The 13,170-nt window shown below is 36.3% G+C and overlaps 1 protein-coding gene across 2 annotated transcripts in view; it reads right to left on the bottom strand.

Annotated features, from left to right (window-relative positions):
• ADGRG2 (adhesion G protein-coupled receptor G2) overlaps positions 1-13,170 on the bottom strand; it is a 49,247-nt gene that overhangs the window by 21,664 nt on the left and 14,413 nt on the right. For both annotated transcript variants that reach the window (XM_074814701.1, XM_074814703.1), the window contains 6 exons: positions 8,551-8,589; positions 6,640-6,672; positions 5,720-5,761; positions 3,816-3,860; positions 2,510-2,577; positions 815-888 (listed from right to left, as the gene is read on the bottom strand). In XM_074814701.1, the coding sequence (XP_074670802.1) occupies positions 815-888; positions 2,510-2,577; positions 3,816-3,860; positions 5,720-5,761; positions 6,640-6,672; positions 8,551-8,589 (301 nt within the window). The remainder of the gene's footprint in view (positions 1-814; positions 889-2,509; positions 2,578-3,815; positions 3,861-5,719; positions 5,762-6,639; positions 6,673-8,550; positions 8,590-13,170) is intronic.

Here is a 13,170-nt window from a genome sequence, read left to right as displayed (position 1 = left end):
CTGTCATCCTGTATTTTAACATCAATCCACGTCTTTAAAAGTTATTTCAAAGAGCAAAAGATAAATCTTAATGCTGCCTTTTGGCAAGCAAGCATTTGGAACAGAATTCTAAATTTATACTCAAAGGCACAGAAATAGAATAAGTAATAAATATGTATTTCTTCTACAAACAAGACCTGTTGGCCAGTTACATCTTTTTGATTTCCAGGGTAAGTTTTGGGAATAGCAGTAAATATTCACTCATTCAAACCTCTCCTTATAAAGACTGTGAAAGAAGAAAGTACACCAAAATAAAAATACAGATATGACTGCAAGAATACATATTAAAAAACATGCAGCTATGAAAGTTCTCTTAGTAATTTCCTAAGAGGCAGACCAAATCCCTGAAATTATAAAAACCATTTTTTGTCAAGAGCAGCAGCCAGACTGGCATTCTCAACAATCCACAGCTCATGTCCTCAGGTATTATTATTATTATTATTGTTACTATTACTATCATCATCACTATTATTACTATTGTTAAGATCATCAGCATATAAACAACAAGGCCTTTGGGCCTTGTTGAGCCCCAAGGAAAGTGAAGTACCTAAAAGGAAATCAGCAAGTGTACCATTTCTTAAAACAAACTCTAGTGGTACATTTAAGATTATTCTAACCAATATGAACTTTATGTTAAAGAACACTAACTTATAACTGAAATTTTTTAAAGTGCAGCAATAATGCAAAATGAAGAGTCTGCTAACCACATGGAAGGCCTCACTTTACCTTTTTTCAAATATAACAAAGATTTTAATCCTTATTCAAAATTACTTACCTCAATTCTTGTGAGGTAGGTGCCGGAATTGCAATTAATTTTGTAACTTGATTGTTGATGGTTATGTTATTAATCTGTTAGAAACAAATATTCCACGGCTAAGTAAAACCAGTAATTTTTAGCCTTAAAAGAAACATGTTCATTTCACACATTTTAACAGTCTGAAATTCCAAAGATAAGAAGCACATTTCCTCATGAATACACTTCAACAAATATTTACCATGACGCTGTTGTCACAACTTATGGAAGGAATTGGCTCATCTAGTATAGACCAAATAACAGGATCTGATCTGTGAAAGATACGGGCAAGAGGATAGTGCCCTCACCATATCTCATGTTGGAAAAAGAGGAATTTGGCTTAGTTTGCAACAAGGACAGCTTAGACCAGACATTGAACAAACTTTCTAACTGTAAGTGCAGCAATGGGACAAGCTCCATAATAGACAAGTAACAGACAACATAGAATCCTGAAAGTAAGGAGTCAAGAACTGAGGTAAAAGGCATGGTAGAAATGATCTAAATATATATGATATAGCTCTAGGGCCAGGGTATACAGTAAGGTTTATCTAAAGGCCCTTTATAGATCTGCATTCTTCTGTTCTTCTGGTTGCCATCATTACTGGTTATTTTTACATTTCATGCAAGCAGCAAGCACCATGATGAAAACATCATCTAACATATATGGTATTGACATTACCTAAGAAATACTGTGCTAAAAAGAGGTTCAGGAGAAAGGAAGCTTATTTTTCTAATAGCTGTAGACCTAACATTAATACACTAGGACGGCTTCAGCAGGCATTATCACCATTGAAACGCAACACAATGCAGAGGTGGCTTTCACCAGGGGCCTACCCCTGTGAAAACTCAATGTTCCATGTGCGCCTGTGTAGTAGTTCTCTGTGGTGATTTTGCTGACTACTTTCATGCTTGCAGAGATTGGCATGTGAAATCTCAGACTGAGTGCAGACAGGGATGTGTAGGAGAAAGGTACAATGTCCTTTACAAGCTAATGTCCTTTTTTTTTCTCCTCCCTTCAGTTTTCCATCTATAATGACTAAACATTCTCATTCTCTTAGTATTACCTCAATACTGAATAATCTATATGATCCTTGCTTGGCATGACACCATTCTCTTAAACCTCTGTTGTGTCATATAAGTGGACACAGTCGTGTCACACAGGCCTACTGCAAAATTAATAACTGATTAACCACATGCCAAAAAGCATAGAATGATACCCTATTTATGAGAGTCTCAACATACATTATTCCCAGGATGCAATCCAACTTAATTTATGCCCACACTGTTGCCATCTAATGATGCTCACCTTCTAAAGTAAAGTACCTAAATTAATCTCCAAAGGAAGATCTGCCCAAATGTAGATTCTTAAATAGGCAGTTCTTCTCTCCAGACTTCCCAGGGCTTCCCCTTCTTTTTGGTGGTTATATTGAGAATAGAGGCCCTTACTGTAGGAAGTTTACTTAGCTGGAATTCTAAAATTTAGCTGCAAAGCAGGTGTTTAAGAGAAAGAGTAGATCCATCCACTACAAATATTAATTTGTACTGCAAACTGTATTTGAAATAAAATAAAACTATAAAAAACATAATAAGAATGTTAGGGTATCAGATTTTAAGTGTAGACAAAGAAACTAATTTCAGCCTTACTTACAATAAAGTTTTAAAAGAGAGAACACTTACTATTTCTACGTTTAGTGACGTGTTACTTTCTTCAGTTGCCTCAAGTTCTACCTTGCCCACATAGAACACTAAAACCAAAAGGCAAAAAAGTTAAGAAAATCAATGCTAAACCACATAAGGAGAAATTATTTGAGAATTTAAAAATTCAGTCTTGTGTTAAATAGAAGGGAAATAAGAACACTTAAACTAGCTTTTCTGATCATTCACTATTTTTGTAATTGTTCTTCCATCTCTTTACTTACTATTTCCACAAATGAACTAGTCCAATACCTTCATTATTTTCTGTATATTTATTTTTGCTGGCTGTCTCTAAATTCTTTCTAGTTTGGGGGTTTTTTTTGCCAAAACAGAAAAACTGCACTGCGTATTACTATTAATGCAACTCCAACTCCCACAACAAGAGTAAAATGTGTGAGTAAAAGCAAAGTGATACTCTGAAAATTATTCCCTTGAGTATTAAAGAACTTTCAGGATACCATAATTCAGAGCATCGTTCAAAAGTCCTTGAAAGCTGGTAGGCCCATTTTGGAGACAAAAAGGAACTTCTACAACACTTCTCTTCCTGCAGCCACACATTCAGTGCAGGCTATACAGATTAGTACAGGAATGCATACATGACATCACCCAAATCATCTTAGCAGTCTACTGTGTCAATCAGTAGGGAAAATCTATAGAGGGGGGACACATACTTACTTCGCCTCTTTCTAATCTACAGACAATTCAGCATATAGGTACTTGGTAGAAGGGACTTCATTTTCTTAAGCATTTCTCACAGAAGCCATTTATCAAAGTGTTTTGGAAGGCAGTAACATGTATTAACAAAATCTTCTTTCATTATGTTTGTGTTAGACACATAAAGGGAACATCACTGCCCCTCCCATTTCCCTTTGTTTGTCTATTCTGTCACATTGCACTTTTAAAATATGCAGGCTTTTACAATAATTCTCCTAAACATTATTTCAGCTTCTATTCCTGATAGAGTTAGGCTCAATATGGCAGACATTAGCATGTACCATAGCATACTAGTTTCTCGTTGTCTTGGGTTTGTAATTCTTACCTGCAACTGTGCATTCTTTAATAAGAAACCAAAGATCAAATATACAATAGACTAAACATTACTTTTAAATAAAAACCCCACATTACATATTAATTTTGTAGAGGTTATACAAAATCTGTCTAAATTAGCAAGAAAATTTATTACAGAGTTACCTTTTACATAGCAACTAAAAGTTGCCTCATTACTCAGAATAGAAAATAGTTGGACATGGTTTTTTATAAGAAAAAAAGGAGAAAGAAAACCACTAACCTGAAAAATTGCAGACACGTGTTACATTGCACAAAATGGTTTCTCCTGATATATTTTTTGGGGGGAAAAAAAAATAATCTAGTGAGTAAAAAAGTTGAACTTAAACCCAGTACTGACAAACATACATATTTACAATCATTTCGATGTTTCAAATGTAGAGGTCTTTACCTTTTAGAAATATTTCACATACTGTCTAGGCTTCACTTCTCTAGGGCACTTACCATGACATTTTCCAAGACACAGTATTCAGAGTGAAACATGCTGGTTTTGATTAATTAATTTTGAATAATTTTCTGTAACAGTTTCCACAGAAGACCTACATGCAAGTGGTCTCTAGTTTTGGTGTTGTTTTTTTTTTTTTTAAATCCAAATAAAACAGAAATCAGCACACCATAACTAAGATCTTCAAATATCACAGTATTCAATCATTAGGTAGCATATTATCTACTTCTGAGTATCCTACTACAGCTACTTATGATAGCATGAAACTAAAACTGTTCTACCTGGTAGAATTCAAACTATGATAATAGCAAACATGTATACTCTCATCTAGTAGAACATGTCTTTAGTTAGTTACAGCAAGCTTTTGGCTGCTCCCATATTTTTAATACTACCTACACTGCGAAGAAATAACACTAATCCCAAATTAATGGTAGTGTAAACTGATCGCTCTGTTGTACAAAATCAAAATAAAGGACCGGAAATATATTTGCATCCAAGACAAAACTCCTACACTTGTTCATAAAAATAACGTGGCAGCACAACTTTCCTCACTTAAGCAGATAGATTGGCCTTCATTAACAGAAAAACAAATGCTATTTTCTCTGCTGTTATCGTTAGCCAGTACCAAATGAGATTGGATTTTTAAAATTTTTTTACTTTTTCAGTGGTACAACCATCTGCCTGTTATAGCGTGATGTTTCATCAATTTTATCACCTCAACAAACAGCCATCAGAGGGTACAGATTGTGAGTTGGTGGCAATATTCAAATTATTAGAAAAAAAAAATTCAGACAGCAATTTAGATTCAAATAAATTTGCCTTCCCTTTTGTGTTGGCAGTTGTCAGTGAAATAGTTATGAAAATTGTATCAGCACTATTTTTTTTAAACAATCCTTAAAAAAATAAAATGTTCATAAATAACTGAATTTGTCAAAATTATTAACTACAAAATGAACAACACTTATAAAAACCCAACACAAAATCCAGGAATGACACAAAACTAAGTCTCTTTTTTTAACTTTTGTGTGCCACCTAGTCTTGCTTAGGATCTCTGCATGCCACCAAAATGCACAAAAGAGATAAACAGTGTGGAGGATAAAAGACTGATCAAAAATCACTAGTGTTTCCAGCCCCCAAAGATCATCAGATAATACAGCTGCAAACTTCCTGCAGGTCACATTCACACAGTTAGATTATACTAGCCAGTGTGGCTCCAAGCCAGGTCTTCTACCACTTCTACTAATTCAGTGTGAACACATTCTAATTGGTCTACCAGGCTGCTACATGGATAATAAAAAAATTAAATTTCGACTACTCCAATAAACTGAATCTGCCCTGAGAACATCATGACGGGATTCAACCTGCTTCAACCTACTAAAAAGTATGAGGATTTTTTTTTTTTTAAGTAAGCATGGTCCCTGAGATTGTGTTTCTTACATCTTTGTGGTAATCTGCTGCTCTGACTTACAAAATAACCAAACTCTTCTATATGCGGCCATCTAAGCAAGCACTGCAGAATTAGACCTTCTACCAGATTGGAGAGCAATGCAAACTGCTAATATGACACACCATAATACCAAGAAAAAAAGATACTATTAAAGATATTTGGGAGCAGACTTCCTGAACTCACACACTTAAATTTTGAAGAGCATAAAAGAACAGGGGTGACATATGAATCCTACCTGGTGTTAGAGTGGAGTAATAATCAGTGATGTCAAGAGCCTCTGTTAAAAAAACCCAAAGTTTTAAAATTAAGTTTTCACATTTTAACTTAAAAAGCCTGTGAAATACATGTCACAAAATAAGTTTCCTAATTTCTGCTTCAGACTCTGTCTTCCCAGGAGAAGTGTAAACACATAAGGGAATTAAGTTACTTTCAGAGTGGGAAATGAAAAAGCAGCATTCTGAATGAGATCCATCCAATGAGTTCCCATATGAGCCAGTCACTCTAGGCTCCCTATTATTCAGTGGAGAAAGTGGTGCTTTTAAGATGTGATGCCCATTTAACCTATTCTACATGGGCACCTCAGTTCTAAAAATGTGTCTTTCTCTCCATCAACTACAAAGAATAGCAGGATGTCTAGCTCCTATACAGACATGTAGGAATCTGTACTGATAAGGGATGATCCTAATCCTTGTTTTCAAATGCAATCAGGGAAAAAAGGGGTAGCAAGTTCTGATTGAGTCTCTTCTGATCTGATTTGGCAATTCATTGCAAGAACAAGTATCATGTAAGTGTCTTTAAAGAATGAGGTTACATTTTAGTTCTGTAAAATACTTTATACAGTATCAGAAAGTATAGAAAACATTCTATCTATAGATATAGCAACAAACTACATACTTGCTAAAAATAAATATGCTCAGTTTGGTCTTTGGTAAACAATGTAATATCTTGAATAAAAAAGAAAGGTTAACAGCTTGGTGTCAGTTAAATGTGCTTCAAAACCCTACCCATGCAGACTTAAAAACAGATTGGAGATAAATACAAATTTTAAGATCATGTAAAAAAAGAATTTGGACTAAACAAATCCCAGTTATTAAAATAAAAAAAAGGCAACAAATATCTCCCTTCAGACCTTACTCTCTTCATGCTAATTCTCACCTGCAGTTTGTGTAGTCTCCTCTGAAGTCATATCTGAAGAAGAAAAATTAATAGCAGAAAAACATTAAAACTAAAATAAAAATCTAAAAAATAAAAAAAATCTAAATCTACCTAAATCTAAATAAGAGAAACATTAATAAAATCTTGCCTGAAGGATTAATAGGATAGGTGATAAAAGTAACAATAGAGGATTCTGAGGGAAAAATAAAAAGAAAAGAAGTAAAAATGGTATTAATACAACATTTTATTTCTATGAATTTTGGAGAAGAAAGAAAGATCAAGCATGCAAACCTTCAAACAGGAACTGAATATTATTTATCTAAGTTCCATTGTAAGAACAACTGCAGCACTTGTTAAGAATGTTCACATTATTTCAATATAAATATTTGAAATAATGTTCACATTATTTCAAAAATCTGAGTATCTGAATACAAACATCTGGTAATCGAGTTCCTTCAGATACGTTCCTTTTATTGATTTCATTCTTTTAGAAGATGCAGATGAATTTGGCATATCCAATAGCAATAACTGCTTAGCCCGAAGGACCTTTTCCTGCACCAACTCACAACACTCATGAGCAGAGATGACACACTGGGTTTGGCAAACTGTCTCTCCAATAAAGTTATTTTTGCCAGTAACCATATATAAATAGAGTGAGGATGCAAATTTTTTTTCAGCTACATCAAAAGAAAAAAAAAATTACATTAAGACACCAGAAGAAAATTTAAAAGATTGCTCAGGAAGGATGTGCTTAGTAAGTGTATCTTAGATGTCAGTGCAGGAATACAAAGAGGATCACTTTATATTGCTCCAATATGAAAACTTAGTGACTTTTTAAAAATGGGCCAGGGTAGCTTCATAACAGAATAACGTTATGCTTTCCAAACTACTAAAATCATCACTGTCATTAGCAGAAGCAATATCTTAAGTATAATAAAGAAAAGTTGGTGGCTTTGCATAGACAGTTGCATATCAAGGGAAAAAAAGCAATCTACTTCATTACTTGGAAAGGCCAAGGGAGCTTTTCTTTCTTATATATGTAGTTCAACTAGACTAGCCATTTTGAGCCTTTTCAAAAGTGCACTCTTAATTCCATACTCAGAGTAAAAGCTAAGCATATTTGGTTAAATACAATCCTGAAGACAACTGATTCTCTAAGGCAACTAAAAAGCAGCCAAAATATGAGGAATCAGAGTGAAAACTAAGTGCAGACTTCATCTGTATTATTTGGCTTGGTATAAACTACAACAGCTATTGAATTGGCTGCAGTTGTTAAAGATGAACCATTCTCAGAGAAAGATTGTATTTGTAAAAGAACAAAAGCATGTGTGTTTGTGTCTGTATCATTGCTTCTCTCAGTATACATTAAGCAAGAAAGCAACTGGCTTTCACACAGCTATTTCTGTGTGTCTACATTCTTAATTCTTAAAAAATGTTTTCACAGATGACGTTCATCACCTCTGGTCCCAGAAGTCATTAGTCTTGTGTGTGTTTGTGTATGCATGTGTGCATGTGTGTAGTATACCACACTGCATGAAATGACATGTGCACGTCTGCTCAGGTGGGAGGAGATGTAAGGGAGCTCTCTCACTACAGTGTCCCTCCTTTGCCATCTCTGCAAACTGTTCACTGTTTAGGTTACTGGACAAAAGGCTCCTGATCAAACAACTTGCACCTGCTTCACCACCAAACATCACTGTCACAAATCATGAGTGATCCTATAAGGTAAGTGATTTCATTACAAAGTAGAATGAAGAAATTAATTTTCTCTTCAAAAAATAAACAATGAAAACACTTAATGTTGGAACTCATTTACATTATGACTTTTCTGAATTATGTCAGATAAAAACAGATTTACCTAACAGGAAACAACAAACATTGCAGCAATCAGTAAAGTCCCGATTTTCTTACCAGAAATGGTTGTTCCGGCTGATTCTCCTGAATTTGCAGCTTTTGTTTCACACAGAAAAAAAAGAGAGAAAAAAAGGACCATAATGAAGTTTCAGACACATACATAACCATCCTTAGCAGCCTTTCCTATATTATCAAAACTTTACTGCATTCACCAGAAGAGGGCAACACCTGCTTATCAGAAGAACAGTTCCAGGTTGTCAAAAAAGAGGCATGTAACAATCTCTGATTAAAAAAAATCAAAATGTTTATGAATTCAAATAAAATTCAACGGAAGATTATTTATTTTCAACAAATACTGGACAGTTTGCATTGTATATAATCATTGACCAAAAATCATTGACCCAAGTTATGTGTCACGCTAACCTAAAAGCCACATGCCTACCCTGAGCATCTTGCTAATTCTAATGGGATTCAAGCGTACATAACAAGATGGCTGTAGCTGGGTATGGAGAACTCTTCTCAGACTTTGTATAATAACATTGAGACTTGCCATTTAAAGTTTATCCCATACATATCTGTTCTCTTTTCTATCCTGCAAAAAGCAGCATTACAAAAAACTAATTCATTTCAAGTTGAACCTCTGATCTTGATAGGAGCCAGCCAACTATTTATACAGCAAACACTAGCCACTAAATCTTTGATGTTGTTACAGTCAGTATTTTGATCAAAAAGAAATTAGGAAATTTGATATCTGGTTCACACAGCAATTTCAAAGTTAGCCCTTTCATTCACTGAGTGGTTTTTGACAGTGCCACAGACAAATCAAGTCACAGTTATCACAGAAATATAATCTAAAGAACAGCTGGCTGCAAATATGAGACACTATTTTAAAAACATACTTAAGGTATTTCAACATCTTCTCTCAAAACTCAAAAGTCATCCTATAACACTACTCATACTGTAAAGCCTTTCCTACTGTCGTATGAATTAAGTCAGAGATACCAAAAGGCTCTGTAGAAACACAGATTTTTTTGGTTAAACATAGTGAACAAGGAGTTTCTGAAATGCTAATCACTCACATGATTCCTTGCTCAGACTATTTTGCTTGCCTTACTGAAAACTAGTAATAGCTTCTTTCCAAACAATAAATGTAAATATAATTTCTGCAATGAAAGGAGACTTGGAGTCATCTCAGTGACCTTGTTTTCATTTTCTCTGGAAAATGACTGATGCTATTTGTACCATGGCATATGTTAATAAGCCACTAGGAAGACATAGATAATTAATTTGCAAATATTTACATATTCTTAACTATCTCTATTAATTAAAAAGTAACAGCAGCAGCAATCTTCCTACGTGCTTTCTAAAATATGAGAACAATGGGGGAAAAATTACACAGAATGCCCATACACCTGTTATCTGTTTTCTGCCAGGCAACATAGCAGTAGTTTCAACTACAAAGGAAGAAGGTATTTTAGGAGCAGATGTTTTTATATATATATTTGTACACATGCATACATACACATTTTTTAAAATACAACCATTTTAGATGTGCTACTCACCTCAATTCAAGGTGGCTTGCAAAACTACTTTGCATCCATTGAGAAATGTGTGTTGAGTCTTTTTGAAAGCTGGAAGTTGAACTCTTTTGAGTTCAATTTTTTTTACTCAGTTTATCACTTTTATACTTACAGAAGATTAGGCTGTGAGCTTTCCCACTGCCCTTCCATTGCTAATGTCTTCAGAAACCCTTTCAGCACATTTGCTTGAGTGAAGATGAAGTAGACTAAACAGCAGCAACAAAAATATAGCCGGCACATACAACTGTGTTTTCACACCGCTATTTTTGCACAAATGTGGAAAAGAAATGCTGATGAATTATTCAAGAAGTGAGATGTTATTAATACAAAGAAAAAGAGAGAAATTAAACCAAAGAAAAGCAGGGGGCAGGAGAGTTGGGTAAACCAGGGATGCTTTATTCCATACATATTTATAAGTGACATGAGATGTACTTTGAGAATACATCTACATTGTGATATGCATCTACATCATGTAGACGCTCACATGCCCAAGAGCTGCACCACCGAAGAACATCTAAGCAATGAGCAGATAAATCAGGCTGCCAGAAGCAAAGTGGCTTGGGTGGACCTGGACTGGGAATGAAAAGGGGAGCTATTTCTACCTCAATGGCTCCACAAAACATGTCCCTAGGGACACCTAGGGAGAGATGCAACATACAGATGGGCTCTTGATCACAGTGTGGATCTGACAGTTGAAGCTATTACACAGGCTACCCATGAATGTGAAACGTGCTGTAATCAAGTGAGCCAAGTGACTAAAGTCTTACTGGAATAGAAGATGGTGACTGGACTATCGATATGATGAGGCCTAGCAGATAGAATACATCTGACCACTGCTGCAAACATGCCACCAAGGCAAGTGCTATGTGCTTCCCATGCTGGAGCCAACTAGCAGGTGGCTAGAAGCGTACCCTGCAGCCTATGCCATCATCCAAAACATCATCCTGGGCCTTGAAAAACAAGTGGCAACAAAACACAATATACAGTTAAGGCACTGTCATCTACTCCAGCACCCTTGATAGCTGAGACCCTGGCTGTTGGGGCAAGGAGGGAGAGATATTATCTTCAAGTCACTGAACCTGGTGGGACACTCTAGCCACAGCCAAGATGCAGGTCCACAGAATCACGGAGGAAGAGAGATTCTCTTTGAATTGCTAGGGCTGGTGGGGTAGTTTCTCCACACTTGATATCCAGTCAGCCCATCCTCACCAAGGTGTTGGCATATTACACTGGTGCGTACTGTACTAACCTCTGCCACATGGCTTATGTGCAGTGGTCATCATCCAGATCTTTGGAGACCTGGTTGTTGTCTAAGTTGCTGTAGACCACCTCCACCACTGCTAATTTACTCAGATGTTGGACACCTTCCTTCTTCCATCAATGGTGGTCCACTTGCATCAGTTGTCTACAAGACCATCCTTGGACTCTGAATCCAATGATCCAAGTTCAAATCTCTGTGGGACCTCCAGTAACCAACCAGTTGGGGATGACACACAGAAACGTGCTCTGATGCAGCAAACTCCTGGATAGCAAGGTGTGTGGGAAAATTTGGGCAGGTGCCTAGAGCAGTTTTCACCTGTGATGGCCTGGGGGTTTACATCTGAACAGGCACGGAATCCTGGTGAAATGGCAGACCACTTGAAGGAAGGATGTCTTGCTTACACCGAAGTCAGAGACTTCTGGTGCTGTGTTGGGACCTGGCCTATGCCTACCAGGCCTGTGTCCAACATCCTGAAAGGAGCAAGAGGGTCTCTGGATCTAAGGACATACAAATGGATGCTGTGACTAAACCAGAGACACAACCCTAACCATAATTAGTCACTCCTGCAGTCAAGAGGAAACAATGGAAGTGAAGGTTGACCCAGTTAGTGAAGGAAGGAGAAGCTCCTCTTGAGGGGGTGCAGGAAGAAGACTCAGAAGAGGCAGCCTGTTCTGCAGCAGGACAGCCACAAGAACAGGAGGGGGAAGTGACAGAAGTCATAAAAGAGACAGAAACCACCCAGTCCCTATTCCTGAGTGAGCTGCACAAAGATTATAGCTGCCAGCCAGGGAAGCAGATTGCTGACTGGTTGCTCCAATGCTGGGATACCGGGGCCAGCGATCAGGAGTAAGAGTACATGAGAGCTTGATAAGATGTAAAGAAATCTCAGTTCACGTTTGTTGAATGTTATACACTGCATGAAGCTAAAACCAACAACTCTGAAATATGGCAGGATGAATACATGGAAATCAGATTAACTATGTTTAATTTCTTAGGAGTTTTCCTTGAAATTAACTGTTAGTTTTAGTTGATTTGTATCCCGGTTAGAAATTTTCTCATGGAGAGAGAGAGAGGGGGAGGGAGGGAGAACCAATATTCTGTGTAAAATAATACACATCCATTAAGTAAAAAGTGTAAGTAAAAAATTACACCTTCATACATATTAGCCTACTGAATTTAAACTATTTCACAGAATCACAGAATCATTCAGGTTGGAAAAGACCCTTGGGATCATTGAGTCCAACCATCAGCCCTACTCTACAAGTTCTCCCCTACACCATATCCCCCAACATCTCATCTAAACGACCCTTAAACACATCCAGGGATGGTGACTCCACCACCTCCCTGGTCAGCCTATTCCACTGTCTGACCATTCTTTCTGTGAAAAATTTCAGTAAAGACAATACCAAGTTACAGCAAACATCTCATTTGAGACAACTATGATACTCCCTACAGAGAAATACAATTAGTCTTTTTAACACCTAGCTCTGTATGAACTTCACAGATCATGAAAATTTGGCTATAACCTTAATTTTTACAGTCAATTTTCAGGAAAATTAGGACTTCTCACTATCTGGTAAGTCTGGTTAAAATACATGATCCTATAAGGTATGTGTTCTAGAGCTCTTATGTAGAAGTGTTGTTACTTTAACATTGTACGGTGATTAGGTATTATGGCACCTATAAAATTATTTTCTTAACATCTAGTGTGGATTTAGGGAAGACTCTTAAGGTACAATACTGTCTTTAAATAATATTATTAAATAATTTTAAATAAATGCAGAACCGAAGCAGTAGTCAGATAAAACTGTTCTGTATTGTTTAAACAGTATCGTT

Source organism: Strix aluco, chromosome 2, assembly GCF_031877795.1.
Source record: "Strix aluco isolate bStrAlu1 chromosome 2, bStrAlu1.hap1, whole genome shotgun sequence".
In the NCBI taxonomy this organism is placed as follows: Eukaryota; Metazoa; Chordata; class Aves; order Strigiformes; family Strigidae; genus Strix; species Strix aluco.
The sequence above is the reverse complement of the archived record's forward strand: the minus strand, read 5'-3'. Positions and strand labels throughout refer to the sequence as shown.